Here is a 19,942-nt window from a genome sequence, read left to right on the forward strand (position 1 = left end):
TGACTGGGTGGGAGCAGGGGCAGGAGCTGTGGTCCATGCTCACTGCACAGATTCTAAGAAGGTTAGCCTGTCTGACCAATTGACACTGAATGAGCCGTGGGCACAGGAGCTTCCTAATGTTCACTTAATCTACACCCAAGGAACCACCAAACTCCCCCCCGCAACACAAAACCACTCAGTCTAGAAACATAAACACTGAATAGAAGGGGCTAAATTAGGAATATGGGTTGTTTAGAGTTCTTCACATTTAAATGTTTTGTTTAAAAGTCACCATTAAGTAGGTTTAAGAGGTGTTCGTAGACATTAGTGGGGAGGGGAAGTAAACAGCAGGTCGATGCTAGAACAGCTGATAGATGGATAGCATTACCCCAAATGTCACTGTATCTGAGAGAGGGGGCCCCTCTGTGCTCTGGATCATTGCCCATTGAAACCCTACCCCAGGACCTTCAGGACAACACGAGGCTGATCTCCAACTACAGCACCGAGGGTGGGGTCATACTGTCGGTGAGGTCTGTCTCTCATCCCCTGCCTGCTCTCCGGGGAATCCTATCACCACTACCCCAAAGAGGTACCGGCAAATTCAGCCCAGGTTCCTGGCCAACATCTTCCCTGCTCTCCCCCGACAACTCCCCCATCCCGTCACTCAAGTCTGGTCATTATCACATTACTGGTTACGGGAGCTTGCTGTGCACAGATTGACATCAGCACCTCCTTCAGCTGTGATCACACATCCACAGCTACCTCACCAGCAGTGAAATGTTGGGGGGTGCCCTGACATGGTGACGGGCACTACAGAAATGCAGTTCTTGTGGTTGTTTCCTTATTACGGTGGAGTCAGGTCACTGGAGGTGCAGTGTTTAACGTGTGGTTGATGGTCATCCTGAAAAAGGTATTTCAGTCCCAGCACAAAATATAAAATTACAAGCACATTACCCAACAGAAGCTGGGGGCTAGCAAGAATCAAACATTGATTAGTACCAATGGCTCTGTTACAGAATTTATAACCAACTGAAACTGTTTCAGCTAACATCAGGAAACAAGGTCAGAAACCAAGCAGAACATAAATGTCTCATTGCTCCCCTTACCGCTGGCTTCCTGCTGTCTTTCAGGACAGTTTTCCTTCTCAGCACACTTTCCATAGTTGTTGCCCCTCCGTCAGGATGCAGCATGGCTCTAGGTTGAGTAAAGTTGGGATCAATTATTCCAGTAATGTGAATTTCACAACTCCTCATCACTCTCCATGTTCAAATACTCCATTAGTTACTGCTTCTGTGATGAGAGAGCCTCTCCATTTCTGGCACCGTTACGGACGTGGGGATAGAAAGGGAACTGAGGATTCCCTCCCAGCTCTTTTCCCCAAGACCAGGATACAATCCCACAGCTCTGCCAGTGTCCGATGCCTTGCCCTGACGGGAGGTTATGCAAGTCTCACTGTGCTCAGTCACAGGAGATGAGGCTCCAGTTTCCTCCCAAAGATGTGCAGTGTTAGGTGGATTGGTCATGGGAAATATGGGCTTACTGAGATTGGAAGGGATGCTCTTTGCAGAGTTGGTGCAGACCTGATGGGACGAATGACCTCTTTGTCAGGATTCTATGATTCAACCCCACCTGTATATACAAACACTTCCTAACAAGAATCACCAGACAGCGATATAACAAGGTGTAGAGCTGGATGAACGCAGCAGGCCAAGCAGCAGAGGAGCAGAAAAGCTGACATTTCTCCAGCAATGGCAGTTCCCACTATCTCTGTAACAATTTTAACCTCACCAGACAGCGATATTTGTTTCTAAACCCCTTCCTCTCCCAGATATTACAGAATATGATGGCAATATTTTTGTCACTATTCCAGCTATTTGCTAACAGCCTATTCAAACATGAGAGGCTTCACCTGTCAGCCTCACGCCCCACTCCCACTCCATCCTATATCTGACACCTACACACCGTGTTCTAAGCAGTTGGAGGACAGTCCGAGCTGCGACACACAGGAGCTCTCAGCGTAATCCTGGTGCTGCAATAGGAGAGTGGGACACCAGAACTCCCTATGCTACCTGGGGTGGGTACTGAGTAACTGATGGTGCTGGTAGGGGTGGTGTTCACTATCGGACAGTGCGGGGTGTGGTGGGTGCTGACTATCCGATGGTGGGGGAAGGAGTGGGGTGGTGTACGTACCCGATCGGGCTCCTCAGAGGGTTCCACATTGACCTTGTCACACGGCCCAGGGAGCAGTAGAACCCACTGTTGCTGTGGAAATAAAGTAAAACAGATCCCAATTAACACCTGCGCAGTTGGGTTGGGGGTTACAGGAAGAGGAGGAGGCCATTCAACACTTCCAGCCTGTTCTCACTTTTCAATAACATTGTCAGTTATTTGCAGCCAGTTACCATGGCTCCATGAACCCTACAACTGCACAGAGAGTAGAACCTGAGCATTTAAAAACTATTAAATGATTGATTTAGCATTGATTTCCTTTCTTAAAAAAGGAAGGGTCACTGTACCCGAAACGTTAACTCTGTTTTCTCCTTCACAGATGCTGCCAGACCTGCTGAGCTTTTCCAGCAACTTTGTTTTTGTTCCTGATTTCCTTTCTGTCTGAGTGTTTCCTCACTTTTGTTCCCATCAGCCCATTTTTGATTAGTGCCCCCCTTATCCTAACCCTTCACCAGTGGACAAATCTTTTGAATTACCCTGTCAATTCTTTCCAAAATCCTAAAAGACTCTCAATCAATCCTGAGATGGTTCAGGGGTGGTCTGAGCTGGGTGTAGATCACTGAAGGTGGCAGGATGGGGTCAGGGAAGAGAGCAGTAAGTATAAAGTGTTTAGGGTCCTTGGTTTATTAGAAGGACAGAGAGTACAAGAGCAGGGAGGTGACGTTGACCTTGTACAAGGCGTGTTAGACCTCAGCTGGAGTATTATGTACATGATGCCCAGAAAGGATGCAAACCCATTGGAGTGAGAGAGGGAGAGAGATTTCCAGGGATGAGAAACTTCAGTGACAGGGTTAGAGAAGTCATGGCTGTTTTCCTGGGACAGAAGGTGGTTGATCGGAGATTTCACAGAGGTTTTCAAAAGCATGAGTGCGCTGGATAGAGCAGCTAGGAAGACACTGGACCCACTCTTGTAAAGATTGAGAACGAGAGATTTTAAAAAGTGATGTGGCTCAGAAAAACACCTTGCCACATAGCAAGCGGTTTGGGTCTAGAATGTGTTGCCCAAGAGAGAGGTCAAGGCAGGTTTGATTGAGGTATTCAGAAGGGAGTTAGGTGGTTACTTGAACAGCAACAGGTTTACAGGGAGGGGGCAGGAAAATGGCACTAAATAAGATACTCATTTGGAGAGTTGGCATAGCCCAGATAGGCAGACTGACCTCATTCTGCATCATAAAACATCCACCTGTGATATTACCCCCTCACCTCCTGTACTCCTGGCAATGTGAATATAGTTTATGTTAAGCTCGCAATGCACGGGGGTTCAGAGCAGGGAGTCCAAATATTCACTTTTCTCTGCTTAAAGAGAGTTTCAACCAGCTGTAATTTGTTTGTCTGTCTCACCGTTCAAAAGATGAACAGGGTTTTCTCTCTCCAACGTCACAGCTTTCTTCCTGGGAGGCTGTGAACAAGAAACTAAAATGAATCATTGATCCCCTCACACTACCCTGAACCCTGGCTCAGGTTAGGTAGGTTCAGCAAGGACTGGGGAAGGGAGGAGACAGTAAAAGTGTAAGAGTGTGTGAAATGTAAATGCTCCATTGCTGTGGGGGTGACAAACAACATTGGTTCTTTGTGAAGGGCTCACAAACACACAGACACCACAGTGCGCTGCACAACACTAGGATGTGTAACCACTGAAGACACTGGTCCTGTTCTGCAAGGTGGCGGGTAATTGTGCACAGCAAGCTCCAACAAGCAGCAATGCGATAATGTCCGAGATCAGCTGAAAGTGACGATGGCCAATAACCAAACAAAAATTTTAAAAAACCACCCAACTGACCCCCACCCCGCATCAGGAGGTTACAAAAACAAGTTCCAAAGCCTTCAGCTCATTATCTGAATCGACCCCCTCCCAGCCTCTGGTGCAGCTCGGCGAGTGGGGGTGGAGGGGGAAGGATCAGGGGTACGATCCTTCAGGTGAGATTTTAAACCCCCAAGGCCACGGTCATTGGTCGAACAGGAGCAGGAGAGGAGAGGTCACCACAGGGTTCTGCTTAACATTTAGTCCTCAAACCAACGTCAACTGAGTAGATTCTCTACTCGGGATCTTGCTGTGCGCAGACTGGCTGCTGGTTTCCGTACCTACAACAGCGCCTGAACCTCATTGGCTGTGAAGTGCTGTGGGACATTGAGAGTTTGTTCAGATCTAAACAGGGCTTCCCAAACTCCACCGCCCCCCCAACCCCGGTGTGACCCCCATCTCAACATCACAGACTTAGAGACCCAAGAACGTTAGAAGCGTTCTGCTGAGCATGTCGCAAGGTCTTTAAACTCCAGGGATTCTTAAAAAAAAATCTCTTCACAGCCACAGATTCACCCAACAAGCCCCACACCTACCACCAGTGAGAAAACAGTGAGCAGGGGAAAGGCCACACAGTGTTGGCACTGTGTCAGAGCACCACAGCAGAAGCTCACAAATTCCCATGCCCACCACCATAGCGTACCCACCTCCACCAACTGGGGGTCTCCAATAACCCCCTCCCTTTGGGAAACCCCAAGCATCAGAAAGAGGCCAAGTCTGGTTGGGTGGTAAATGGTGCCATATCTGCCAGTGGGTGGTGTTTGACCTGGAGAGCACTCGTGGGTAGACTCACCCCTCGCCTGCATCACCCACGATGCATCACCTTCCATCTCACTGTCATCGAGGAGATACCGAGGCCAAGAGCCAGGAAACGTGGCACTTCTGTGATTGCTGGTGTTTGTCTGTCCAGCTCTGTCAATATACAATAGTGGACAAGAGAGAGTGTGGGGTGGGTTTGGGGGTAAAAACAGAGAGAAGCAGCGAAGGCATTTAATCTGCAGCTGTAAGTAAAACCAAAACCATCCCCTGACCCTTCTCTCCAACCACACGGATCCAAATCCACGGGCCTCTTTAATCAGCAACACTCCCTCCAACCCCAGAGACACTCACCTACAGGTAAAACAATAACCATTCTCTCAGAGCGTTCGAATGCTGCCTCAGCTCGGGTCAGCACATGCCAACCCTCTGCCACGATCTGATTTTCAACTGGGACTTCCCAAATGTCACAGGGACTGACAACAGGAAGACACATAGAGGGCTCACTCTCCACAGGCCAACAGGCCAGTAACCCCCACTTCCACCAACACACATGGTCTCTCCTCACATTTTCCTCCCACCAACAGGGAGGGTCTCTCTGTCCACCATGCGCCCCCCACCTCCCACGAACCCCCCCCACCCCCGCTTCACACTGCCCAGTGTGGGGAAAGCAACTGGGACGAGATGCTGTTGGTATCTGTTCACTGTCTCCCAACGATGAAAACAGAAATATGTCCCAAAAGCGTTACCACAACACACCATCATTAAAGTGGAGGGTTTGGTGTCTCTCTTGCCCAGAGACAGACTGTGGCACGTTCGAAGGGAATCCAGGGTCTGTTCTGGTTTTGTTGCTGGGAGAATATCCTGGCTGCGTTGGTCACGGAGCAATGGTGATGTGTCACTAACCTCTAACATCCCACAGCCCTGTCCATCCACCTCACAGAGGAGATTATAAACAGATACCTGATTGGGACCATCACTCACTTGTAATCAACACTCCGCCATCTTCGGTGCCCTCGCGTTAAACACAGATATGTGACCGAGGCATCACCATGACAAGGTTTCGTTTCCTCACTGGCGGAGAGGGAGCCTGAGGAACAGGAAGACACAGAACCCTTTACAGTCTGTTCCATGGTTAAAGCCTGGGCCGGATGTCTGCTCAATATACTCGCAGAATTTCAAAACAAAATACTTCACAACACAAATCAACATTTCTCCTACCTGCTGAGCATCACTTAGAAGGCCAGCATTTATTGCCTAGAGGGCAATTAAGAGTCAATCACACTGATGCTGGCCTGGAGTCACATGTAGCTCAGACCAGGTCAGGGTGATGGGTCTCCTTCCATAAAAGGGCATCAGCTACAGACATGGTTTTATAGTTAACACCCAATGCCCTACACGACATGAGGAGATCTGACCAGATGGAGAACGAGATCCCCCCACCACCCCACCACCCCCCCCCCCCCCCCCCAAAAATGCCCAAGGTCACAATCAGTGCCCAGGACCCCAGCGGACGCACCCAGTTAGCTTCTGGAATGGCAGACCACCCACTCGGATCCCGGGCCTGAGAAGAAGCAGACACCTTACCGGGAAATGGGGGAGACACTGTAGCCTACAGGGGAGACTGAAACAATGCAGTTTCAAGTCCAGAGAAGCTCGCCTTGCAATCCATTAAACAAAGTGCAAAAAGTGTTTAACCTATCTCTCAACGTTTCTTCCCCACCAATCTGTTATAAAGGAGTGGTTAAATGAAAGAGATTCTGATACTCACTTTATAATCAACAAGTAATAATGCATTCATCTAACTCTTACAATAAACAAATTAACAGAACTACAAGCAAACCAAACAATTCCCCCTTAACTATTAAATATTTCCAAATAAAACAAAATTCTAATGGTATGCTGTTCCAATTGGTATACGTCCCACTTATATAACCCAACTTAATAAAAAATAAATTCAAACTTAGTCTCTCAAAATTACAGCCAGGATAAGTCTTTCAGAATGCTCCGTACCCTTGCCACTGATCGTCAGTCAGGAACGCCTTTCTCCATTGAATCTGTGTCAGGAATATTAGCTAAGAGTGCCATTATACCTTTAGTTTAGATGATGGTTTTCTGAGAGCTTAGAGAATTCCATGAGAGTCAGTGATTCTCTCTTTTACAGCCAAGAGCGGTTCTCTTGGCAGATGAGAGTTGACTCTCGCACCGATTTTCAAATGCCCTCTTCTTTTATAACCTTGATGACCCATCAATTCCTTACAATAGGTTGGGTCCTAGGTTGTCAAAACCATCAAATTTAAAATTAATTGGGTTTTAGTATCCAGGACCTGGTTTAAATTATTTGGCCAAATTCAAAAACTGTTGTCTTGATAAAAATGCTGCTTTGCCTGCTAACAGTAAGCCTTTTGATATAATGTTTCAATGTGAAGAACTCTCTATGCATCTGCTGCTGCCTGCATACATTTTTTTAGGCTTGGAGATTAAAAAGCAATCTTTTAGAAGGGACCATGCACTCTTTCCCCCCACTACCACTTTACAAGCAGCAAATACTCTACCCAACTTCGCAGTGTGCCTTAATGACACATACCTGGTGGCTCTGACATCCATCTTTATGAAGTGCTTCATGAGGTTAGTAATGGCACATTATCAACTCCAGTCTCCCAGATTGTCCTGATCTTCTACAATTCGCCTACTGTCACAATAGGCCCTTCACTCACTCCTGAAACATCTGGATGGCAAGGATACCCATGTCAGACTCTTAGTTATTGACTTTAGCTCTGCCTTCAACACCATACTTCCAACAAAAGTCACCTTCAAACTCCAAGACCTAGGACTCTGCTCCCTGCTGTGCAAATGGATCCATGACTCTCTGACCCGCAGACCGCAATCAGTAAGGATAGGTGACAATACCACCTCCACAATAATCCTCAACATCAGTGCCCTGCAAGGCTGCGTACTCAGCCCTTTACAATAGTCCCTATACGTTCACAACTCAGGCCAAATTCAGCTCTTACCCCATTTACAAATTTGCTGACGATACCACTGTAGTGGATAGGATCTCAAACAGTAGAGTTCAGGAAAGAGATAGACAGTTTAGTAGCATAGTGTAAAGACCCATAATCTTTCCCTCAATGTCAGTAAAACAAAGGAGTTTGTCATCTTCAGGAGGTGGAGTAGAGGACACACCGCTGTCTGTATCAATAGTGCCAAGAGGGAGGTGGTCATAGAATCCTTACAGTGTGGAAACAGGCCATTTGGCCCAATAAGTCCACACCAACCCTCCAAAGAGCATCCACCTTGACTCACCACCCCACCTTCCTTATCCCTATAATCCTTCATTTCCCATGGCTAATCCACCCTAACCTGCACATCTTTGGACTGTGGGAAGAAACCAGAGCATCCGGAGGAAACCCATGCAGACACAGGGAGAACGTCTGTGTGGAGTTTGCACAGTCACCCAAGGCTGGAATTGAACCTGGATCCCTGGCATTCTGAGGCAGCAGTGCCACCATGGTTGACAACTTCATGTACCAAGGAGTAAATATCACCAATCTATCCTGGTCCATCCACATTGACACTACAGTTAGGAAAGCCCACCCCAATGCCTCTACTTCCTCAGGAGGCTAAGGAAATTCAGCATGTCCACAATGACTCTTACCAACTTTTATGGATGCACCACAGAAAGCACCCTGAGATAACAAGGCGTAGAGCTGGATGAACACAGCAGGCCAAGCAGCAGAAAGGCTGACATTTCGGGTCTGGGCCCTTCTTCAGAAATGGGGGGAGGGGAAGGGGATTCTGAAATAAAGAGAGAGAGAGGGGGAGGCGATCATAGAAGGTGGAGAGGAGACAGATAGGTCAAGGAGGCGGGGATGGAGTCAGTAAAGGTGAGTGTAGGTGGGGAGTTAGGATGGGGGTTGGTCAGTCAAGGGAAGACAGACAGGTCAAGGAGGTGGGGATGATGCTGGTCCCTCCCTCTCCGTGACTCCCTTGTCCGCTCCACACACCCCTCCAGCCCCACCACCCCCAGCACTTTTCCCTGCAACCGCAGGAAGTGCTACACCTGCCCCCATACCTCCCGCCTGACCCCCATCCCAGACCCTAAGAAGACCTTCCACATCAAACAGATGTTCACCTGCACATCTGCTAATGTGGTATACTGCATCCGCTGTACCCGTTGTGGCCTCCTCTACATCGGAAAAACCAAGGTGAGGCTTGGGGACCGCTTTGCGGAACACCTACGCTCGGTTCGCAATAAACAACTGCACCTCCCAGTCGCAAACCATTTCAACTCCCCCTCCCACTCCTTGGACGACATGTCCATCCTGGGCCTCCTCCAGTGCCACAATGATGCCACCCGAAAGCTGGAGGAACAGCACCTCATATTCCACTTGGGAACACTGCAGCCCAATGGTCTCAATGTGGACTTCACAAGTTTCAAAATCTCCCCAACCCCGACCTCATCCCAAAACCAGCCCAGCTCGTCCCTGCCTCCTTGACCTGTCCGTCTTTTCTCCCACCTGTCCGCTCCTCCCACTTCACTGACCAATCCCCACCCCCATCCCCACCTTGACCCCCATTCTAACTCCCCACCTACACTCACCTTTACTGGCTCCATCCCCGCCTCCTTGACCTGTCCATCTCCTCTTCACCTATCTGCTCCTTTATCCATCTTCCATCCGCTTCCCCCTCTCCGCCCCACTTATTTCAGAGCCCCCTTCCTCTCCCCTATTTCTGAAGAAGTGTCCAGACCCGAAACATCAGCTTTCCTGCTCCTCTGATGCTGCTTGGCCTGCTGTGTTCATCCAGCTCTACACCTTGTTATCTCAGATTCTCCAGCATTGGCAGTTCCTACAATCTCATAGAAAGCACCCTATCTGGACGTATCACAGTGTGGTTTGGTAACTGCTCTGCCCAAGACCGCAAGAAACTACAGAGAGTTGTGAACACATCCCAGTCCATCACAAACTCCAACTTTCCTTCCATGGACTCTCTCTATACTTCCCACTGCCTTGGGAAAGCGACCAATATAATCAAAGACCCCCCCACCCCAGTTATACTCTCCTCTACCACCTTTTCATTGAGCAGCAGATACAAACATTTGAAAACATATACCAGATTTGAGAACAGTTTCTTCCCCGCTGTTATCAGACTTATGAATGGACCTCTCATATTAGAGTTGACTTTTCTCTGCGCCTGCTCTGTAGCTGTAACAGGGTCCCGACCTGAAACGTCAGCCTTCCTGCTCCTCTGATGCTGCCTGGCCTGCTGTGTTCCTCCAGCTTCACACTGTTATCTCAGACTCCAGCATCAGCAGTTCTTACTAACACTATATTCTGCATTCTGTTCTATTACCGCGATGTACTTATGTGAGGAATTATTTGTCTGGTTAGCATGAAAAACAATACTTTTCACTGTACTCTGGTATATGTGACAATAATAAATCAAATTAAACAATGATGGTTAGCACAGTCACCATCATGAAGACTAGCCCAGATTTTTGAACTGAATTTAGATTCCACTAGGTGTCCCCAGAACATGAGCCTGTATGTCTGGATAACTAGTCCACAGACAGAAACACCACACACGGTCTCTCGATCAATCAACTTCAGCCTCTGAGAATTGTCAGTTTGTTAATAGGTTTATGGCAGGATTTGAAGAATAGTCTCACCTCGAGAGTCTCTCGTGGAAACCGGATGCTGAGCACATGTTGCAGGTTGGATCTTCAGAGACAGTCTGTAGAAAGATACCAAAACACAAAACTTTTAGGGCTCCATGAACAGTTAAAACAATGCATTAATCTGGAAATTATTCACCCTTCAGTAAGTCACTGTGAACAGGTGGATACAAATAGAACACTTTCCATCTGAAATACTGATAGCCTCAATGTACAGTTAGACACAGAGTGAAACTCACTCAATTCACTCCAAATTCCTCGATTTAACACATTCACTCCCTCCAGTTACTGGCATCCTCACCCTGCCTCTCCCACATCATCTCAGAATCACAGAATCCGTTGTGTGGAAAGAGGCCATTTGGCCCATTGGGTCTGCACTGACCCTCCAAACAGCATCACACACAGCTACCCTATCCCTGTACTTCCCATGGCCAATCCACCTAACCTGCACATCTTTGGACTGTGGGAGGAAACCAGAGCACCCAGAGGAAACCCACACAGACACAGGGAGAATGTGCAAACTTCACACAAATCCCTGGCACTGTGAGGCAGCAGTGCTAACCACTGAGCCACCGTGCCACCCCCATGTTCTATTTTTACGAACATAATCCATATCCCAGTCCTCTCCCTAATTCAGTTTGGGTAACGGAGCGTTCTGAAGCACAGCCAGCATTCCCATCAGCAAAGTTTCATTCCTTTCCTGATTGAGAAAAAGTAAAAGCTGACCTTTTGGATAATTTCCTCACTGAAAGCACAGCCGAGTGCAGAACTAACCTGTAGTTGTCCTGCTCCAAGAATCCCTGCAGTTCCTCAATGTATCTCTGGGAATTCAGGTATTTCTCCACATGAGGCAATGTTGGAAGATCTGCAAATCATCCAAGTCAGACCGTGAGGAGGAAATGTGAGAGACAGCAGGAGAGACGGAGAGAGGCAAGAACGCTAACACACTCCCACCCTCACTCGAAGTGTCAATGAATCCATCAGACATAGCCAACAATTTGTTTACTGATTTGCCAATTTGATCACAACACAGTGTGATTAGTGAGAGTGTCTAAAGTTGCAATGAGCTCACTTCTCATCAGTGCCACCAGACCCATTAAAAACAGATGCTCTGTCATGAAGCAGAGCTAATGTCAATGGTGAGTAACTCAGAGGCCTGGAATTCAATTCCCAGCAGGGCAGCTGGCGCAATTTAAACTCCATTAATAAATCCAGAATTGAAAGCTCACTTCAGGGAAAACTGAGGGAGAAGAAACACTATCTGGTTCACTAATATGAAGCTTTTACTCGCTGGAAACTTGATTAAAACATACAAGATTCTCAGCAGCTTGAAAGGGTAGATGCAGAGAAATCATTTCCCCTTGTGATGGAGTCCATGACCAGTGGGAATAATCTCAGAGTAAGGAGTTACAGTAGAGATGGAGAGGACTTTTCTTGTTTAAGTGACAAGTGAATCTGGGGAATTTTTTGCTGTAGAGGGCTGTTGAGGCTGGGTCACTAAGTATATGCAAGGCTGAGATAGATATTTTTAATCAGCGAGGGAATCAGGGATTACAGGGAAAAAGGCAGGAAAGTGAGGATGATCAAATCAGCTGTGATTCCAGAATAGGAGAGCATTATCGATGGGCTGAATGGCCTACTTTCTGCTCCTAAGTCTATGGTCACTGCTGGATATTGTAACCGGCTGTCACTGCAGGGTGTCAAATACTTCAGCTGCCTCTCCCGATTTAAATGGACTCCATTCTATGAAAGGATCTCTTCTGGACCAGCAGGTGGACTTTACTGAGAAAGACGCAAAAAGTTAAAAACAGCCCACAGTCTCAGTTTACCCAAAGGAGGACAAAATCCGAAGTCACATGACACCAGGTAATAATCCAACAGGTTTACTTGAAATCACAAGCTTTTGGAGCGCTGCTCCTTCATCAGGTGAAAGCTTGTGACTGCAAATAAACCTGTTGGACTATAACCTTGTGTCGTGTGACTTTCTGACTTTATCAACCACACTCCAACACCAGCACCTCCACAACAATAGGTGATGGTCAGACACTATTACCATATTCACAGAACTGCTGAAAGTCAAAGATGACACGTAAAACATTATTGATCAGATCACAGCGATGCTTCTTCTCCAAGGTTTCTGTCGATTGTGGAAATGCAGCATCAATGTAGGTGAGGTCAGACAAGTAAATCCCTGGAAGAGACAAGGAGCCCAGTGTCAGAGATACCAAACTTGAGGATTCTTTCTGAAATACAAATCTTTTGATGGTTATTAAATTTCACAAAGTGAAGGAAGTTAAACTGTTGCATCACAAATGTTTCCTTAACCAGCATCACTAAAGTATGTTAACTGGGTCATTGACTCTTTGTACGTGGGATCTTGCTGTGCACAAATTGGAAGCTGTCAATCTCAGTTTACAAAGATTATTCTTCTACAAAACTAACTTCATCTTAAGGCGATCCAGAGGTTGTGGAAGACGCTACAGAAATATTTCTTTGTCCTTTCCTTCATTTCACACAGGCAGTATCTGGTCTAGCACAAGTCATCATGTCACTCAGTAAAACTCTTTTGGTCTCTCTGGGAAATATACACTCACTTCAGAAAGGCAGCTCCCCACCAACTGACACCCTCCTTTGATTGGCTGCACATGGGGAGGTGATGGCCCAGTGGTATTGTCGCTGGGTTGTTAATCTAGAGACCCAGGTCCCCAGAGACCAGGGTTCAAATCCTGCCAGGGCAGATGGGTTTTGAATTCAATAAAAATCTGGAATTAGAAGTCTAACGATGACCATCTGGTTCACTAATGTCCTTTAGGGAGGAAAACTGCCCTCCTTACCTGGTCTGGGTCTACACGTGACTCCAGACCCACAGCAATGTGGGTTGATGGGGGATTAAATGCTGGACTAGCCAGTGACACCCTGGATGATTTTTTTAAAAAATCCCACATGGAGCTGGATCCACATTTGAACATATTAATTCGGGAACACACCCCACCCCTCTGAAAGGGCAGGGTGGGGTTACTACACCAACGGTGAGAACTGAATCCTCAACCTGAAAACTACAGAGATCTTTTAAAATTCATTTCTGAGATGTTAGCATTTATTATCCATCCTCATTCGCCCTTGGGAAGATTTTGGTGAACCTGTGTGCAGGTACAGCTTCAATACTTTGTTCTGTAACAGTGGGATAGAACAGGGTGACTTGCTCAGCTGTTTCCGAAAACATTTAAGAGTAAACCACATTGTTGTGTATAGTGATTCACACTGGACAGACCACGAATGGCAGGTTTCTACCAAGACAGGCTCAGTGAATGTAGAGTTCTGAAGAATCTGGCAGTTTCGTTACTATGAATAGGATTAACATTTTATTTCAGGTTTATCCATTCATTTGAAATTTCCCTAGTTTGAACTCCTCTCTCTAGAGCAGTAGTTTTGAGTCTCTAGATCGCTAACGAAGTAATAATGTGCTACCTTACCCCACTGAAGACTGAAACAAAATCAACACCTTGTCTTTGTAATGCTTAAATTTTATAGCCACACAGAGCCACAATTCTATTAAAAAGGAACTTGGAAATATGACAATTCTGAACTTCTTGAAGGTACAAGATCAAAAATGAATTCAGACAGTTTCTGAATCTCCTGTAAAACTCCAGGTCAGAGTGACATAAGCAGGCAGCTCAGCAGTACATCCTTGATCTAAAACGAGAGCAACATTGGGTAAATACTGTGGAAATGTTAAACATTTCCCACCACTTCTCTGGGGGAAAAGTTCCTGATCTGCAAACATTCACCATGGGAGGTTGCAATCAGGTCACCCTGGCTGTCGACCAGTGCCATATCACTTCCTTCCTGTTCCTGCCCAACCTCCCTCCCCCTCTTCTCTGAACATAACCCATCTGCTCAAACTCTAAGCAACGCTCCAGCCTGCTGAGTACTGGGGGAGGTGGGGGCTTGCTGGCCACTGTCAAAGGATTAAATAATTGCATTTATGTAGCACCATTCACAACCTCAAGACATCCCAATATACTGTAATGGCAATGAAGTACTTTAGGAGCTAGTCACCCAACATGATACTAACGGGGACACCCAGATCAGTGATTCCCAACAATATCACCCAGGTAAGTGATGTGAAGGAAGAGATACACATTCCAGTGCCCAACCTGGTCACCTCGAACTGGCTGTTATCAGGGATGGACAATGGGCAGTGCCTCAGCCTGGCCTGGCTGGACACTGCACCCAGAGGCTACTGTACCTGGACAGCAACTGTAAACAGACTCACCCCATCCATCGCCCAATGGTAACAGAGGGTGGGGCAAGTTTGGAGCCAGGGCAGGAACTCAAGTTGGAGTGGGCTGAGAGTGAAAAAGTGTGTCTGTAGGTGTGTGAATGTGTGCGAGATCGTGTGAGTGTGTACGTGTGGGTGTACAAATGTGCTAGCATGAACGAGAGTGTCTACACACAAGTGTATGCGTGCAAGTGAGTAAATAAATGTGTATGAGTGAGCGAGCACAAGGGCGAATGTGTAAAAGTGAGGGTGTGTGAGCAAATACAAGTGTGTATTGTGAACCCTGGACCAAATATGATGCTGGGAAATGGTAGAGAACAGCAATTCTCCACAGTAGGAATAAACTCTTGATATCTCAATTTCAAATTTAAAAGCAAATGGATTATATGGTTAACAATGAAAAACAACTGACATCTATATATTGCCTTTAAAAGGTGATGAAACGTCCCAAGAAGCTTCACAAGAACGTTATAAAACAAGGTACGACACCAAGCTGTGCAAGGAGATATTAGGTCAGGTGACTAAAATCTTGGGCAGATAGGAAGGTCTTACAAGTGTCTGAAAGGAGGAAAGTGACCTAGAGAGGTTTAGAAAGGCAACACCAGAGCTTAATACCCAGTCCAGAGCACCTTGCAGTTACATTATAAAGCAACACATTGAACCGGGATTTTAAACAGAACATTCCTGCCGGTTCCTGGGCAGTTTGAGGCCCTCCTGAAAGCTCACCAACAGCTCTGGAAGCACTCACTATCTGTAAATCCCTCAGTTCAGTAAATAAACCCGAGATAACTGCTTCAAAACAACACAATTTAGTGAGCTACTGTTTAGACATGGAGGCCACTGACCCGAATGTATACTTTAAAATCCACTCTCACATCCATTTTGGTCGTGGTTGACTAATAGTTGCAGATTTGTTTGCAAAGTGAAGTAACCTTACTTGCCCTGTAAATGCCTTTTGCTCTGCCAGTTCCCACTGCTTCCCTCTCCTGAAGGTACTGGCTTACAAAGGGGTAGAGCAAGCGCGCGCACACACACACAGACACAGACACATACACAGACACCCCCCAGCTGGCTTTCAGCTCTGGGAACTCAGGCTAATCTTTCCCGTATCTCAGCCCAGGACAGATCAGGCCAGTTTTAACACATTAGCCCAGTCAGGCTAAAATCTCAGCCCAGAGAATATCGCTCTGGCTCAGCCACTGAAAGAACAGGGGAAGGTCGAAGTCTTGCTTGAGCAGTATTGCACAGTAGTGGATCCTCATTCAGCGACTGTGTGTTGGTGTGACAGTCAGCACCATGCTTTGGATATTTTAAACTGTTTTCTCACTTCCTCAACCACTTGGTGCAAGTAGCCCCTGCTTTAAACAGGGTCAACATTCACTCCAGGAACTGAGACACAAAATCCAGGCCAACATTGGCAGAGGTGTACAGAGGGAGAGCCACACCTGATGGAGTGCCGTACTGGTTTAGGTGTAGACTTTCCATCAAGGTTTCAGGTTAATGAAAAAGGTTTCCATTGCACAATTTAAAACGAATAGCAAAGTTTTTCCCAGAGACCTGGTCAATATTTATCTCTCAATCAACATCACGGAGACATCGTCATCGTCATCATCAGTTTGTGGCAGCTTGCAATAACACAAACTCCCAAGCACTAAAACAGTGAGGTCAGGGGTTTGTTTCCAGGCAGTGAATGGGGAGGGGGGAAATTAAAATAATCAGTCTAGCAGCTGGCACCATGTGCTGTGAAAGAGAAAATCGGGAGAGGGAATGGATTCTGGTCACCTAGTCACTCCATCAACTCCCACATGGGGTGGCGATTATTTTTGAAGTGATGAAGTTGGGTTATTTTGGAGCATTTTATTTACATGACTGTTTTCCTGCCACACCTCCAGCCCCAATTAATTCACTGAAAAAACACACACACGTGCAGCACCTTTAGTTTTAAAGGCAGGAACATAAACAGAAGTTGCTGGAAAAGCTCAACAGGTTTGGCAGCGTCTATGAAGGAAAATCAGAGTTAACGTTTTGGGTTTTATGACCCTTCTACAGAGCATTCCTGATTTACAGCATTTGCAGTTCTTTCGTTTTTATTTACCTTTAGGTTTAAGCTGGTTTCACACAGGATACAGATCTCAACTCATATAGTTCGAGAAATGCCCAGTTTGAATGAAAAAAAAATAAAATCGAGTTGAGAGAAGAGGCTGGGAGATGGTATCATTCCCAAGTCAATGCTGATCAGCAGTTTACTGTGTTTGGGAGGAGCCTCTGTAGCTTTCTGGAGGGTGGTAAAACAACATCAGTTAATCAGTCTGACAGGCTGAACTACTAAAGGGCGGAAAGCCACAAGGAGACCGGCTGCTGATTCAGATAAGTCCATGAGAGAGAGAGCCAGGGCAGTGCTCAACTGTACACACACACACTGCAGCGCAGTGTGGAACGAGTGACAATTGCTCCTCTGACTGAGAAGTCGACGATAACCTTGACCCCGTGAAGATTTTGAACACAAGCTGCTGACCAGGATCACAGAGGGAATAGTGGTTAACTGATCCATCGGAATTAAACGTACAGGAATATGTTTCTCACTGGACAATTCCCTTCTAATCTGAAATTGAGAATGTTAAAAGCAGTCAGATATCCAGCTATTGGTCAGCTAAAGTCTGCTCACAGGTAAGGACTTATTATTACCTTACAACGCTCCAGTGAAGTACATTGTCCTTGTTCATTTAAATTGGACTGCTAAGGTTTTGCAAAGAAAGCGAAATGTGTTTTCTCTGAAGAGTCTACGTACTGTACCGAACCACAGGGAGACAAGACATACCAACATTTCTTAAGAAATCAGACAAGTAAAAACAGATTCTGCTATTCAGGTGGGCTAATGTCCCAATAATCCGGAAATTGTTAATGATTCCCATGTCACCCCAGGCTCCTCAGCAATATTCCTCCCTCAGTCGGAAAAACAAACAACGATAGACAAACCCCTTGTCTCATCAACTGTGAGAATTCCAGCAGCAATCACACACAAAGACATAAATCAGCGACAACAGAAGGCCCCTCAGACCCTGTTCAACCAGACCATGATCTGATTACACCATATTCCTGACTGCCCACAATAATCTTATCACTCTTCCTTTGCTGATCGAGAATCTAACCTTTAAAAAAAGATTCAAGCACTCGCTTTCTTAAAACATGGCAGAAACAAAATTCCAATGATTCACCCGGTGAGGAATGAAATAAACAATTCTCCTCACCTCTGCTTTAAATAGGTGACTCCTTATTTTCAAACCGTGACCCCTAGTCCTAGATTCTCCCACAGATTGAAAAAATCCTCTCGACTTGGTCAAGACCCCTTGGGCTCTAATATGTTTCAATCCTGTCAGCTTGGATTCTACCAAACTCAAGATATAGGCCTAGCCTTTCCCCATAAAACAAAATGCCCATTGCAGGTCTTAGTCTGGTTAACCTTCTCTGAACTACTCCCAACATCCTTCCTTAACTAAAGGAGCCAAGATGTGGTCTCAACCAGTATAAGTGAAGCATAAGCTTATGTATTCAATTTCTCTCACAATAAACAATATTCTATTAGCTTTTGAATTACTTGCTGCACCTGAATACTAACCTTTTGCAAATCACGAACGATGACACCCAGATACTTCTGCATCCTCTCAGTGTTTAGGCAACATGCATTTCTTTTTTTATTCAATCTGCCAAAATAGACAATTTCACATTTCCCACATTAGACAGGGCTCCCTGACTTGTGAACATTTGCACTTAGAAACGCAAACCCGTGCAAGGGTGTAATTATAAAGATCCCAGAAATGAACATTTTCTGTACTTACGAATGACTATTTTATATGGAGTTTTGTACAAATTGACCTGCAAACAGAACCCGTGTGCAAACTGGGACTGCCTGTACTCCATTTGCCACATGACCATCTATATCCCTTTGTAGCTTCTTTATATCCTCTTCACAACTTTATGTCATCAGCAAATGTATTACCACACCTACCGTCCCTTCAGCCAAATCATTCATATAAGATGTGAATAGTTGCGTTCCCAGCACTAGCCCCTGTGGCACACCACTCAGGACATCCTGCCTGCCCAAGAACAACCTTCTGATGGCTGTTTGCTGTTAGCCAATCAATCCTCCATCTTTACCAATACATTACCCCTACGACACAAGCTGTTATTTTTCGTGTGGTGCTTTAATCAAATGCCTTCTGGAAATCTAAGTGGTGCTACATTCACTGGTTCCCCTTCATCCACAGCATGTCATTTCCTCAAAGGAACTCCAATAGATTAGTTAAACAATATTTCCTGCGGACAAAACCATGGCGACTCTGTATGATCATGTTGAACCCTTCCAGGTACCTGCTGTAACTTCTGTCACAATAATAGCTTCTAACATTTTCCTGATGACTATTGTAAGCCCATGGGCCTGGGGCTGAACAGCAAAGTACTGCAGGTGCTGGAGATCTGGAATAAAAACAGAAAGCACTGGAGAAACTCAGCAGGTGTAGCAGCATCTGTGGAGAGAGATACAGAGAGTCAAGACTTTGAGTTCAACATGACACTTCTACATAACTGCAGCTTTCTGTCCCCTTGTTTTTGGAAGCTGTATGTGGCACAGTGTCAAAACACTGCCCAAAAAAGAAACTGTGCTGTGAAACACCTCAGGATGTTTAACTGTGTTAAAGGTGGTATCTAAAGGCAGGGTTGTTGTGACCAGTAAAGAAAGGCTGCAATATTTTTCAGCTAAACTGGTACTGTACATTTTAATAACATGGCATGGAATTACTTGAACTATTTCTTTCTGAGAATCACTCGTCCTGAACACTAAGGAAAAAAAGAATCAATCGCTAAGTATGGTCTGGCCTTCAGTAGTAGATTGGCATTAACTGGGTTCAGTTACTTCTCCAAATTGTTCATCCTGAAACCTATATTTTTGTAACTTATGTCACCGACATTAACGTTCAAATTAAATCAGTGATGTAATTAAACAAAAGTTGGAGTCAACACGACACCTTTTCTTTGCCAGTTCAAAATGGTTAAAGAGAGTATGAATTCTGGGATGATGACTTTTATAATTGGAGTTAATTATCACAAACCTGAAGTACTACTTAGAGAGGAGGGGATGGTTTGGTTATACATCTATCAGCTTAGGAAACAACTTTGTCATACGGCAGACAGTTCACAATTTTGTTTGTTTCATGATGATACT

General features: G+C 45.8%; 1 protein-coding gene across 4 annotated transcripts in view; it reads right to left on the bottom strand.

The window, feature by feature from the left end:
* Positions 1-882: 882 nt before the first annotated feature.
* The window catches only part of LOC125487262 (ras-specific guanine nucleotide-releasing factor RalGPS1-like), a 45,690-nt gene continuing 26,630 nt past the window's right edge, over positions 883-19,942 (bottom strand). For all 4 annotated transcript variants that reach the window (XM_048618067.1, XM_048618071.1, XM_048618070.1 and 1 more), the window contains exons 9-16: positions 12,496-12,633; positions 11,217-11,307; positions 10,437-10,501; positions 5,750-5,855; positions 4,803-4,921; positions 3,550-3,607; positions 2,170-2,241; positions 883-1,173 (exon numbers count right to left, since the gene is read on the bottom strand). In XM_048618067.1, coding sequence (XP_048474024.1) covers positions 1,020-1,173; positions 2,170-2,241; positions 3,550-3,607; positions 4,803-4,921; positions 5,750-5,855; positions 10,437-10,501; positions 11,217-11,307; positions 12,496-12,633 — 803 coding nt within the window. In that variant the 3' untranslated portion in view covers positions 883-1,019. The remainder of the gene's footprint in view (positions 1,174-2,169; positions 2,242-3,549; positions 3,608-4,802; positions 4,922-5,749; positions 5,856-10,436; positions 10,502-11,216; positions 11,308-12,495; positions 12,634-19,942) is intronic.

Source organism: Rhincodon typus, chromosome 38 (genome assembly GCF_021869965.1).
Source record: "Rhincodon typus isolate 14 chromosome 38, sRhiTyp1.1, whole genome shotgun sequence".
NCBI classification, from domain to species: domain Eukaryota; kingdom Metazoa; phylum Chordata; class Chondrichthyes; order Orectolobiformes; family Rhincodontidae; genus Rhincodon; species Rhincodon typus.